At 42.3% G+C, this 13,850-nt stretch overlaps 1 protein-coding gene across 3 annotated transcripts in view; it reads right to left on the reverse strand.

Moving 5' to 3' along the window:
• The window catches only part of nnt (nicotinamide nucleotide transhydrogenase), a 68,035-nt gene that overhangs the window by 15,918 nt on the left and 38,267 nt on the right, over positions 1 to 13,850 (reverse strand). For all 3 annotated transcript variants that reach the window (XM_070449516.1, XM_070449515.1, XM_070449517.1), the window contains 4 exons: positions 8,604 to 8,837; positions 7,335 to 7,495; positions 6,021 to 6,200; positions 5,498 to 5,657 (listed from right to left, as the gene is read on the reverse strand). In XM_070449516.1, the coding sequence (XP_070305617.1) occupies positions 5,498 to 5,657; positions 6,021 to 6,200; positions 7,335 to 7,495; positions 8,604 to 8,837 (735 nt within the window). The remainder of the gene's footprint in view (positions 1 to 5,497; positions 5,658 to 6,020; positions 6,201 to 7,334; positions 7,496 to 8,603; positions 8,838 to 13,850) is intronic.

A 13,850-nucleotide genomic window follows, 5' to 3' on the forward strand; every position in this document is an offset into this window, starting at 1 on the left:
CCTATTCTGAGTGCAGTGGGCAGCTGGGAGGAGGTGTTCTTATCACCATGGACTTTACAGTGTCCCAGAACTTTTTTGAGTTAGTGTTGCAGGAAGCAAATTTCTGCTTGAAAAAGCTAGCCTTGGCTTTTCTAACTGCCTGTGTATATTGGTTTCTAACTTCCCTGAAAAGTTGCATATATCACAGGGGCTGTTCGATGCTAATGCAGAACGCCACAGGATGTTTTTGTGTTGGTTAAGGGCAGTCAGGTCTGGAGAGAACCAAGGGCTATATCTGTTCCTGGTTCTAAAGTTCTTGAATGGGGCATGCTTATTTAAGATGGTGAGGAAGGCATTAAAAAAAATAACCAGGCATCCTCTACTGATGGGATGAGGTCAATATCCTTCCAGGATACCCGGGCCAGGTTGGTTAGAAAGGCCTGCTCGCTGAATTGTTTCAGGGAGCGTTTGACAGTGATGAGTGGAGGTCGTTTGACCGCTGACCCATTACGGATGCAGGCAATGATCGCTGAGATCTTGGTTGAAAACAGCAGAGGTGTATTTAGAGGGCAAGTTGGTTAGGATGATACCGTGTTTACGGCTTTGGGGTGGTACCTGGTAGGTTCATTGATAATTTGTGAGATTGAGGGCATCAAGCTTAGATTGTACGATGGCTGGGGTGTTAAGCATGTCCCAGTTTAGGTCACCTTGCAGCACGAGCACTCAAGATAGATGGGGGGCAATCAGTTCACATATGGTGTCCAGAGCACAGCTTGGGGCAGAGGGTGGTCTATAGCAGGCGGCAACAGTGAGAGACTTGTTTTTAGAGAGGTGGATTTTTAAAAGTAGAAGTTCAAATTGTTTGGGTACAGACCTGGATAGGAGGACAGAACTCTGCAGGCTAACACCGCCTCCTTTGGCTGTTCTATCTTGTCTGAAAATGTTGTAGTTAGGGATGGAGATTTCAGAGTTTTTGGTGGTCTTCCTAAGCCATGATTCAGACACGGCTAGGACATCCGGGTTGGCAGAGTGTGCTAAAGCAGTGAATAAAACAAACTTCGGGAGGAGGCATCTAATGTTAACACGCATGAAACCAAGGCTATTACGGTTACAGAAGTCATCAAAAGAGAGCGCCTGGGGAATAGGAGTGGAGCTAGGCACTGCAGGGCCTGGATTCACCTCTACATCACCAGAGGAACAGAGGAGGAGTAGGATAAGGGTACGGCTAAAAGCGATGAGAATTGGTCGTCTAGGACGTCCGGAACAGAGAGTAAGGTTTCTGGGGGCGATAAAATAGCTTCATGTTATAATGTACAGACAAAGGGTATGGTATGATGAGAATACAGTAGAGGTAAACCTAGGCATTGAGTGATGAGAGATATTGTCTCTAGAAACATCATTGAAACCAGGTGATGTCATCGCATGTGTGGGTGGTGGAACTGAAAGGTTGGATAAGGTATAATGAGCAGGGCTAGAGGCTCTACAGTGAAATAAGCCAATACACACTAACCAGAACAGCAATGGACAAGGCATATTGACATTAAGGAGAGGCATGCTTAGCCGAGTGATCATAAGGGTCCAGTGAGTAGTGAGGTTGGTTGGGGTCACAGGGATTCAGACAGCTAGCCGGGCCATGGGTAGCAAGCTGGCAGAGGATGGAGGTCTGTTTTTAGCCACCTCGTGCGTTTCCGTCGGTAGATTAGTGGGGTCCCGTGTGGTAGAGGGGACCAGTCCAATTGGCAAAATAGTTATAGTGGCCCAAGAAAATTGTCCGATAGACCTATTCAGATAGCAGCCGATAAGACAGCTAACGATTAGCGGGCCGCAGATGGGCTTTCAAGTTACGTCGCGACGGTGGGGCCAGTTGGATAACTCCCTTGGGCAGATAACGTCGGTTGTCCAGTTATGAAGGCCCAGTGGGGGCTCCGCATCGGCAGTAAAATGGGTCCGGATAGGTGATTGTAGCCCAGGAGTGGCTGATGGAACTCTTCAGCTGGCTAGCTCCGGAATAATTGATGTTTGCTCCGGGACCGACGTTAGCCAATAGTCACTCGGYTAGCAGCTAGCTAGCTGCAAGATCCAGGTGTAAATGTCCAGAGCTTGCGGTAGAAATCCGGGGATATGGAGAGAAAATAGGTCCGGTATGCTCTGGTCTGAGTCGCGTTGTACAAAACTGCCGATAGCTTTTCGAGCTAAAGGATAGCTGATGACCGCCAACCGTGGTTAGCTGAATACAGTGAACTGGCTAACTTCTTCTATATATGCTGCCTCTAAAATCAGTTTGAATAAACTAGATTGCAACAGAGTCTTACATTGTAAAGTATGACTTCCATTCAAATTAAAGTTTTAAATCAAAGCAAAACTGTTTTTAAACTGATTGACTTTTGAAAGTCTTAGCTCAGACGCTGATTGTCAGACTTTTACGGTTTGTTTCTAGCCTAAAGCATTGCAGAGTTATGCATCCTTAAACACTGGTTATCAGGTTATCATTTTCCCAAAGTTTCGTGTTGGCATTGAACTAATTGTTTTGTTGAAGAATGTGGGATATATTCAACATTGAGTTGTGGTGCGCGAATGCCTACACCACTGCTTGGGTATCCTTGGCTAACGTTAGCTAGTTAGCTAACTGGCATTAGGACATGAGCTATCTAAATGAATACACCCCTGGTATAACGTTTTGATGCTTCGCTAGTTAGCTACAACTGCTGGCAAGCTACCTAGATAATCAAAACAAAAACCACATTCATTGGCTTATCAAATCTGAAAACAGCCCACTAATAACAACCAAACCATTGTTTCATGACGGACAATTATCTGTATGCTACCGGCATGAATATAATAAAGGGAATATAGGGTGCCATCGGGACAATGGTTGCAAAGCTACTTGTAATATACCAAAATTACCACTCTTCAGTAAAAAAAAGAATATGGCAATCTATCATAACATTTGTAATTTATACTTGAATAACTTAAATGTATTCACATTTAGTATTCATGTTTTATATCTGTGTCCATATAGTCCATGAGTTTCTAGTAGATACACCATAGTTCAAGAGAATAGCCTAATTAATGAAAAAAGCATCTAAATCAACAATTAACTCTGCAACTCTTCCAACTATTGACTTTTCTTCATATTTGCCACCAGTTTGACGGCAAAACATTAACAAATACATAGACATAGTAAAATAAATAAGTGTCTTAAAAAGGATAATTCATGCTGAAACCCTCATATTGAACAGTATATATTAAGGATAATGTTTTACAGCTTTGTCATCCTATTATAATAATAAGTTCATTACCTGAATGCATCTCTATAGCCTAGGCGTTAACAAAATATTCATACAAATATGATTTGGCCTCTCAGACTACGCCTTGTAGAAAGAGAGTTAATCATGTTAGGTCTGCCAAATGAATGTATCATTGGAAAAAAAATACATCAATCCAGCCAAAGTATAACCTTTCATCATAAAAAAATGCTGTTTATAACATGCACAATTAGAAGCATCAATATATATAGAGCAAGCGTGACTAAATTCGAGCCCAGTAACTTTGCTCGCAGCATCCTCCTTTGATTGTCTCGTCTGGCTGCCACAAAAAGCCCCCACCTGCCGATCTGCACGAAGTGTGTGCGTGCCACTGGCGATGTACTTCGCTGGACATGCTAGCTGTTCTCGGTGGCGCATCATCACTTCATACGCATTCCGTCGTGGTGTTACCGGTTGGCCTACTACTACCTGGTAGTACTGGTAAAATGTAAGTTATGAATCGCAAATCAACATACAGCTGACACACTTCGATTTCATCAATCATTTTGACTTCAATTTGGTTGTCCAAAATACTATCAGCTTGCACTGCGTCTTTGCTGATGAATGCCCTGATCTCTGGCCAGTCAATTGTTTAAATTACATTGTTTTCCCATCTATTAATCGCTTCTAATACATCAGAAAATGATGCAATAACCATGGATTTAATTTAACTGACTTTGTTTAAAATGAGGGACCTCCCACGTTTAACATGGACACATAAATAGTAAAAATTTACGGTGGTTTCAGCCATGACCATATGAGAGAAATTAATTATCTGCAGGTGCGAGCGTGTGTTTCACTGTCCAATCCGAGGCTCGAAAATGATCTGAGCGCGTGACCTGAGGCTGTTTGGTCTCTTGGGGATCAACTTGGGAAAGCCTCAAGGGAGAGCGGACAGCGCTTTATAAACAAAGAGCTGCACATATTTGCTAAAAAATATCAGATTTAAAAAATATTTGTAGGATGTCTGGAGAAAAGTGAGTCGGGGCATCAGTTAAACAGTAATTCAACTTTGTCCGGCCTCATCTTTAATTATTTAATATATTTTACATGTGATAAGGCCAGAGATAATTAAAGACACCAACATTCTGGTAGTTTACTGGTAAACTTTGAAAGTTTCCAGTAATATACCCTCCATTTGCAACCCTAATTGGGACCAGGGTTGGTTAGGTTCATTTATTAATGTAATCCATTAGTTACCTGTCCAAAATGTAATCAGTAACTTAACCTGATTATCTCCTTAAGAGGTGCAGGTTAGTAGTTGGCACTGCCACAAAGTCATGAAATTAGATTTTTAACCTAACGATCACCTTAACCACACTGCTAACCCTAAGGCCTAACCTTAATTTAAGAACAAAAAGCTCATTTTTACAACAGACTTAAGCCAATTTTGACCCTGTAGCTAGCCCATCTAGCAGAAATCGCTAATTGGGATGAACATTGAGAGTGAGTCACCCGTACATTCAGGCTGATCCACACTATCAGTCCCTGCTTCCTGCCAGGCAGGAGAGATACAGCTGACTTCTTCTCACCAAAGAGTTCACTTCACATCACCACCATGATGGAGAAGCAATGTGTAGAGCGCTGTCATCAGGGGACAAGTGTTTTCAGAGGGGTTGGGAGAGTGAAAGACAGACTACAGAGTTCTGTCAAAGCTTCAATAAGTCCAATAAGTTCCAAAACATGGCCCAGGCTCTTGGACCACCTTGGGATGGAGTGGGCCTGCATGGATGACGGGCCCTACATGAGGTGCCCCAGTGAAGGTTAGCAAATTATCTGGTGATGTAACAAGGTCAACAGAGGTTAGCTAAATAAAGAAAACATTTCTGTAATATTTGAAAAATGTGGATGGCAAAGGACATGTTTTATACTTTCTGCACAAGACCTTTGGCCACAATCCACTTACTCTCTAGGTCTTAAAAATGTTTGCAAGTTGAACCCTGTGTACACAAGTGGTTTAGAAATTTGACAAATTGACTTGTTGTAAAGGTGGTATCCTATAACGGTGCCACGTTGAAAGTCACGGAGCTCTTCAGTACGTGCCATTCTACTGCCAATGTTCGTCTATGGCTGTGTGCTCAATTGTGTACACCTGTCAGCAACAGGTGTGGCTGAAATAGCCGAATCCACTCATTAGTCCACATATTTTTGTGTATCACCGTGTTCATGCTGTGTGTGCGTGTACATGTGTGTGGTGCTTGGGTTTTGACTACCTGGAGTGATGATGATGTTTTGTGCGTCTTTGATCATTTCAACAGTTTGGTCCACGTTGACCTCTGTGTGTGTTCCTACGATCTCCATGGGCTTTCCTGACCCAGTGGATGACGTACCGTACCCACCCAGGATCACATTGGCCAGGGAACGGTTCATGGCCTAGCCAGTGGGAGAGAGGAGAAGAAGGGGTGGAAAGAATAAAAAGCTGCTCATTTCTTTTGAGTCAACTGCAGTTTCAATGAACCCAGTTTCCTTCAGGCAGTCAATTATAGCCAGGAAGGCATTTAAGTACAGTTAGAGTTCCTCCTAGTGGAAAATGGTGGAAGCACAGAAAATGCCACTTGCATATTTCAGCATCTTCAAGGTTTACCTGTATAGTCATGGCCTGATGCTCCCTATTTACCTCATACTATCTTATGAGTGACACATCCTACATACAGACAGAAGGAAGGATGATATCCTATAGAATGATGAAAGTATAGAGTGTGTGATACTTCTAAAATACAGAGGATGCTTACTTACCACACACATTATGTACGAGAGAATGGCCCCTGAGGAGCCGATGAGGGCGCCTACGATGGTGAGCAGGTTGTTGTTGAGCAGGAAGCCCTCGGCACATAGAGCCCAGCCGGAGTAGCTGTTAAGCACCGTGATGACCACCGGCATGTCTGCACCACCGATGGCTGCTGTCAGAGTCAGGCCCTATGAGAACAAGACCACCGTTAGACTAAAGGTTCATATGGCATTGGGGTTAATAAAGCAAGACATCAATTCGTCATTTCCTTCATATGTTGCTAAATTTAATATATTGCCCATTCAAAAGAAGGTATACAAAGATCATGTTCCACATGAGAGTAGTAGGCCTGGCCATATATAAACACACATGTAAGCATTTTCCTGAATAATTTTGGCATAAACAGTATTATTGAACAGAAAATAGCAAAATCTGATCAGGTAGTAGAAATGTTGCGTATTTAACCCCTATCAGATTGCAGTGGGCCTCAGTCCACTCATAAGGCATTTGTCAAAACAAGGAGTTTTCATTTCAAGGGCTCTCTATGACATCATCCTAGTGTTACTCTCCAAGATACCGAACTCAGGGAACAGTTATAACCAGAGCCAGCTACCTAACATTATGTAATGATCCACTCCATAAAAACCCCCAGACTTGAACAGTATCAGATTTCCTTTTAAAGACATTCACGCTCAGGCACAGGTGATTGTTTAGCTACACCTTAATATCAGTCAGAATGATGCGATATTGTATACGTAAAAATGAATATCCACTGATTTATCCAACATCAAAATGCCCTTGTTACTGACAAACCACATGGAGGACTGAGCAGCCAACATTCACAACAGTTTTAACCAGAACCACCTTCTCGCAGCGCTGCTTCAAAACCTAATCATCTTAGTTAACCTTCCATCTATCATCATATTATGGATTGATCCTATGTGTAATGCTTCCAATGAACTCTCCTTCAGGGCCAACAGTTGAGCAGGATCAAGAGGAGAGCACATTTTATGGAAGGATAGCTGAATGAACCTAAGCCTACCTTAAAATGGGCTAAAGCACAGGATCCCAATGGCACAAATAGGTAAGGCTTCCATCCTATTTCTAAAGGTTCAGTTCAAAGGCCTTTGTTTAGCACTGGTCAATCCAGGTTGGTGGATATTAGCCGGGCCATAGATATAGAATTAGTAGAACAGGAAATGCCCTCACACCACAACAATTTCACTGCACCATCATGACTTCAAACATTGATTTGAATGGGGGATGTCCATTCCAGTCGTTCTCTTTCTATGTTTAGGGCAGAGACGGCGTGTAGGTCATACCATGACGGCAGAGAGTGCAGACACAGAGCCCAGGCAGGTGATGCCTGTGGTGTAGCTGGGGTCCAGCATGTAGGGGATCATCAGGCCCACACTGGAGGCCATTAGCCCAGCATTCATAGCATGGCGCCCGGGAAGATGGAGAGGGGCGGAGCTCAGCACACCTGGAGAGAGGAACACAGTAGGCATGGAGATATTGAGCTAAATGCATGTCAGGATTTCACTATGTGCTGTCCATTAATTTATTATGTACTTCGTTTACGAGTATTCAGCCCCCAACCACAAGACACATACTGTATGGGCTAAAAAGGGAGTGGCTTTTTTTAATCCCTGATCTGATTCAGCCCTGGGCAGGCAGGTACAAATATAGCATAGAAATATAGCATAGAAATAAAGTTACCGTTTTGAAATAGATTTTGATTACATTTGAAATGTGTGCCGCTGAGGCTGTTTCACGCTAATTTGAAACTGAATGCATGTTGACAATCAAATTAACAAAGCTTGCACCTAGATTCCACCATCTGTGATACAGGCCACATTTTAATGTTTAATTTACTTCTTTTGTTTTGAATGCCTTTCAAAAGTCCCCCCCCAGAAAAAAAAAGAAAAAAAGTATAGCATGAAATGGCCACTCTTAATCTTTAATCAGAGCAGGTTTTCCAGGTTCCTGTGAGACTGTGGAGTGGGAACGCTCCCTGGGATAATGCGTTCCAGCTTTCGGGAACAAGTGGAAAATGACTGGGGGTGGAGGGGCTAATTAGTGCCAAACAGAGAGGTTCCGCCTGGCCTAGCTTTGAGCAAGAGGGCCTGGGTGGCACAACTGGGCCAGGGGACTGAGGGGGTGATGCAGAGTGAGTTACAGGCCCTCAGGTATCAACCAGACCACTATTGGTCTACTACTAGTAGTACTGGATCAAACCCCAGCTGCCTGGGATAAGATGTGGTGCCCAAGAGCAGCAAATTCCTAAAACTTCAGTAAAATGTCTGTGTGTAATATATATGAATAATAACATTATGGACAAATTAATCAAACCAATGAACCATGATGTTGAATATGTATGAGAAATATAAGTATGATTTTAACTGCCTCATTTGCTGACAGGAAACTTAGGTAAAATTGGAACCTTAACTCATGGTGTGCTTGGCCTAGGACTGCATAAATTCCTACCCTTTTTCACTAGCAGCTCCCAACAAAAACACCATCCCGCTTCCACCACCCCAATAGCATAGAATTTAAAATGTAATGCATCTTCCCAAATCGCCCTTACTCACCTTGCAGTTTCCCATAAGCTACCAGGGATCCACTAAATGTGACCCCTCCGATGAAGGTGCCCAGGTAGGCGATGATCTTGGTGAGGTTGGCAGACGGGTCGGTAGCAAAGTGAGGGTACTCGATCATGTACTCTGCCACGCAGGTGAGCACTGCAGCCAGACCCACCAGGCTGTGGAAGGCAGCTACCAGCTGGGGGAGGTCGGTGATTTGGATCTTCCTAGCAATACCCAACCCTGGGGGGCAGAGAGGATGACAACCAGTCAACACACACGCAGGGTTTCCACTAAGAAAATTTGGCAGTGGACAATGTGACCGGCAATAATTTGAATTTACCGGACATTCATAATCATTGGGTGCGTAACACATTAGGGCGGTCCAACCACGGTGCTCAAATTCACATAGATTATTGGAATTCATTTTAAGAATAGAAATTAGCCTGTAAAGTTGTAATAAAATAAAGTAGAATGATGTTCTTATACCAACATGACAGGTTTTATTGAAAAGCACAACATTGCCCGTTGCGTCTTCATCCCTGAAATAAATTATAAAAGGAATATAGAAGGGATCCCGCTTTGGACAGAAGGAATCCAACTTTTGTCAGATGTAACTTTTCGTAACAGGTTAGGAGAATTAACGTAGCAGGTTAGGAGAATTAGGTTAAGGTTAGGGTTAACTAAAATGTTTTTACTTTTGACATTAATTTGACAAAAGCTGGATCCCTTCTAGTCATGACTGGGCCGGCTTGCTCCACTCCCCATTCCTGCTGCGATCAAAATCACAGCAGTGGAAGGGGACACTTGGCGACCACAAAATTAAGAAATTATAAAACTAATGTTGGACAATCAAATTCGATATGTAAATAAACAAAATTAGTTAAGGCTGGTTCATTGAGCGAAAGCTTATTTTACAATGCTCCTGTGAAACGAGGCCCGCACCATGCATTTATGAAAGCACGTTTCCAAAGCTCAAATTATATCTCATTCTTTTTACAGTTCTACTGGATGATATTAATAAATGTAATGTTTATTTTTATAGCAATTTGAACTATCGTGGTGTCGTGGCTTATTGATAACTGTTTCCTACTAATAGGCAGTTGGCTGCCTAGTGATTACAACATTGTAACTTTCCGATTTAAATAGTTGACAACAATGTTTCATTTCCAAGAACAACTGAATAAGCTCAACTGACATGAACCAATTGCGCATGATACCAGTGGCGACCCGTCATTCAGGGCTGGTGGGTCAGAGCCCCATCTGTTTTGAGCCCCACCTGTTTAGCTAAAATAAATAAATAAAAATAGCTTTTTTGCCTGTTATTTTGGCATTAATACCTGTCACATATCAGTTTGCAAACAATGTAAAATAATAATAATAATACAATTGAGTTAATAAAGCCGCACACAAACATGGTCTCTGTTGCTTTCTAAGGCAGGTCCATGCAGATTTTTCAGCCTAGCTCAGTGCTTTCTGTGGTGGTGGGGCAAGCCAGCAGAAAATACAGAGTGTAGGGGTTGGTAATGTTCTCTAGTTGCGCCGTGATTGGCTCAGTGTTGTCACTCATGGGAACACTACATCACTGTAAAATCTACAGGGAGATTCAGGTTGGTTTTTTTTACATTAGAAGTGCCCATCCAAGGTGGCTCAAGGTCATTGGCCACAGATAAAACGACGCCAAATCACATTATATATACACCATAGCTTTGATTGGACTGATCATGCCAACATCATACTTTCAAAATCTTAGCTAGAAATCATGAATCAAGTCGACAATCTACTGGGAAATCCTTCTCAAGCCTTGTCATATATAGACAAATTATAGATAAAACGTATTGGTGTTCATTGGCCATAAACATTACACAACAAGTTGGAAATCACAAATTCAACAATGAGTGGTTTGGAAGGAATAAGTGGCTAACTGCAAGCGTCGCAAAGCAATCACTAGCCTACTATACAGTTGAGAGGGTGTGTGGTCCTTTACAAGCTTAAAAGGATAAACATTCACATGCAACACCATGGGACAGAAAAGGTTGAATACATTGGCCATACTGTCAATCCAGCATGACTTCAGTGAGTTCAAGACACCTGGGAACTCGGGGAAAAAAACTAGCCGACTGGGAAAATATGTTTTGAACGGTCATCCAACTCGGAATCTCTGGCCTCTGTCTAGAGCTCCGACCTTAAGATCACTGACGTTATGATTCGACCTTGACATTGACATTTTGTTGCATTACAACCTGTAATTTAAATATATTTTTATTTGGATTTCTGTAATGGACATACACAAAATAGTCCAAATTGGTGAAGTGAAAAAAATAACTTGTTTCAAAAAATTATAAATAAATGTTAAAAAAGTGGTGCATGCATATGTATTCACCCCCTTTGCTATGAAGCCCCTAAATAAGATCTGGTGCAACCAATTACCTTCAGAAGTCGCATAATTAGTTAAATAAAGTCCACCTGTGTGCAATCTAAGTGTCACATGATCTGTCTGTGTGTATATTTATACACACACACACACACACACACACACACACACACCACACACACCACACACACCACACACACCTGTTCTGAAAGGCCCCAGAGTCTGTAACACCACCAAGCAAGCGGCATCATGAAGACGAAGGAGCTCTCCAAACAGGTCAGGGAGAAAGTTGCAGAGCAGTACAGATCAGGGTTGGATTATAAAAAAATATCCGAAACATTGAACATCCATTAAATCCATTATTTAAAAAATTGAAAGAATATGGCACCACAACAAACTTGCCAAGAGAGGGCCGCCCACAAAACTCACAGGCCAGGCAAGGAGGGCATTAATCAAAGAGGCAACAAAGAGACCAAAGATAACCCTAAAAGGAGCTGCAAAGCTCCACCGTGGAGATGGGAGTATCTGTTGCTGGGCTTTACGGAAGAGTGGCAAGAAAAAAACCATTGCTTAAAGAAAAAAATAAGCAAACATGTGGGAGACTCCCCAAACATATGGAAGAAGGTACTCTGGTCAGATGAAACAAAAATGTTGCTTTTGGCCATCAAGGAAAACGCTATGTCTGGTGCAAACACAACACCTCATCACCCTGAGAACACCATCCCCACAGTGAAGCATGGTGGTGGCAGCATCATGCTGTGGGGATGTTTTTCATTGGCAGGGACTGGGAAACTGGTCAGAATTGAAGGAATGCTTGATGGAGCTAAATACAGGGAAATTCTTGAGGGAAACCCGTTTCAGTCTTCCAGAGATTTGAGACTGGGACAGAGGTTCACCTTCCAGCAGGACAATGACCCTAAGCATACTGCTAAAGCAACACTCGAGTGGTTTAAGGGGAAACATTTAAATGTCTTGGAATGGCCTAGTCAAAGCCCAGACCTCAATCCAATTGAGAATCTGTGGTATGACTTAAAGATTGCTGTACCCCAGCGGAAGCCATCCAACTTGAAGGAGCAGTTTTGTCTTGAAGAATGGGCAAACATCCCAGTAGCTAGATGTGCCAAGCTTATAGAGACATACCCCAAGAGACTTGCAGCTGTAATTGCTGCAACAGATGGCTCTACAAAGTATTAATTTGGGGGGGTGAATAGTTATGTATGCTCAAGTAGTTTTTTTGTCTTATTTGTTGCTTGCTTCACAATAAAAAATATTTTGCATCTTCAAAAGTGGTAGGCATGTTGTGTAAATCAAATGATACAAACCCCCCCCCCAAAAAAAATCAATTTTAATTCCAGGTTGTAAGGCAACAAAATAGGAAAAATGCCGAAGGGGGTGAATACTTTCGCAGCTACTGTATATGCCTCCTTTATTTATCCTACGGTTCTGACTTGGTGTGCAGGGAGAATACTGTAAGAACGGCACATGTTCTGAATTCTGGCGTAGTTCATTTCAAAAGTGCTGACTAAATAGTTATATTGACTACGTCCGTCTTAACTCACTCATTGTCTTCATCGAAAGTACGACAAGCCTCTTATCCACTCATTGTTCCCTTATGCCAAAAAGTTTGTACAGGTACATCTCAATTGTCAGTAGAAACCACATTTGTTTAAGCAAGACAGCCATATCAGCTATGTTTTTAAAAAAAGGCAGTAAATGAGGCTGAATGAAGTGTTTCGCTGCCAGTCAAGGCTCTGTTGATAGCCGGGTGTAACAGTGGTAAGGATTCACTCCTAGGTGCTGAAAAAAAAGCTCTGCTGTTGGGACAGCTTTATGTAGGCCTTAACAGTTTGTGGGCACAATTTGTCACAGTTATAGTGCAATTAATGTATTGTTTAGTGTTCAAAAAAAAAAAATGAGTTTGCACAACCAAGATTTACATGCTAAAATCACCACTGCAAGATACACATCATTACTCTACTCTAGTCTATCAATCCATTAAAAATATTTATAGTATATTTGATTTAGGGGCAGCTTATGTTGATCTTGCCTCAGGCAGCAGCAAATTGCTAGGACCGGGCCTGATGAACACAATAATTTGCCTCTAATTTACTTGCATTTGCAGCAGACCTTGGCCTGCTCAAATTTAAGTCAAAACTGTCCAACTCCCTGGATCAACTTGCGACAGCCTCATTACGTTGTTCTTAATAAAACGCGATCTGAAGGTCATCTTTACTCTGTTTAAGAGAAAGAATCCCCTCTCAGCGGGCACATTAGAAACGTGGATAATCAACTCAATCTTTGCCCAGTTGGGGTACACTTAGCTGTCCTTTATGAGGAGTAAAAATAGAAACACCCGACACTAAGCATCTTGAGGATTTATCCTATGAAGCATATTTGCCTTTGAAGTTGGAGAAAATTGACTGGTATTTCCATCAATGAATAAAAAGTATTATTTTGCAATGCATTTTTCTTCTCCCGGACAATTTGGCCGGCAACAATTTTATTTATCGGCTAAAGGAAACCCTGAACACATGCAGACACACGAGCCAACACACACTAAAGGATTGCTGGGAAATGGGTCGTCCTGAGGCACAGGTGTTGCTGATGAGGGTTGTTTGGGGGAAATTCCTTGTTTGTGAGTGCACCTCCGTGTGTGTGTGTGTGTGTGTGTGTGTTCTTCTTGAAGCCCTGCAGACATGGGCGGGGTTAACAGGAGCATCTGGAACAGGGCTAGGGTCTGAATCGATGGTTTAGTCTAGGTTCCAGCTTGATTCCAGGAAAAATTTACCATGAAGATGGACGCAGAGCTCCAGAGGTCTGCTGGGTAATACTGGTGATTCAGACATAATGGTGACCATTACCTTGGCACCACTGTAGTACAG

Source organism: Salvelinus sp. IW2-2015, linkage group LG20 (genome assembly GCF_002910315.2).
Source record: "Salvelinus sp. IW2-2015 linkage group LG20, ASM291031v2, whole genome shotgun sequence".
NCBI lineage: Eukaryota > Metazoa > Chordata > Actinopteri > Salmoniformes > Salmonidae > Salvelinus > Salvelinus sp. IW2-2015.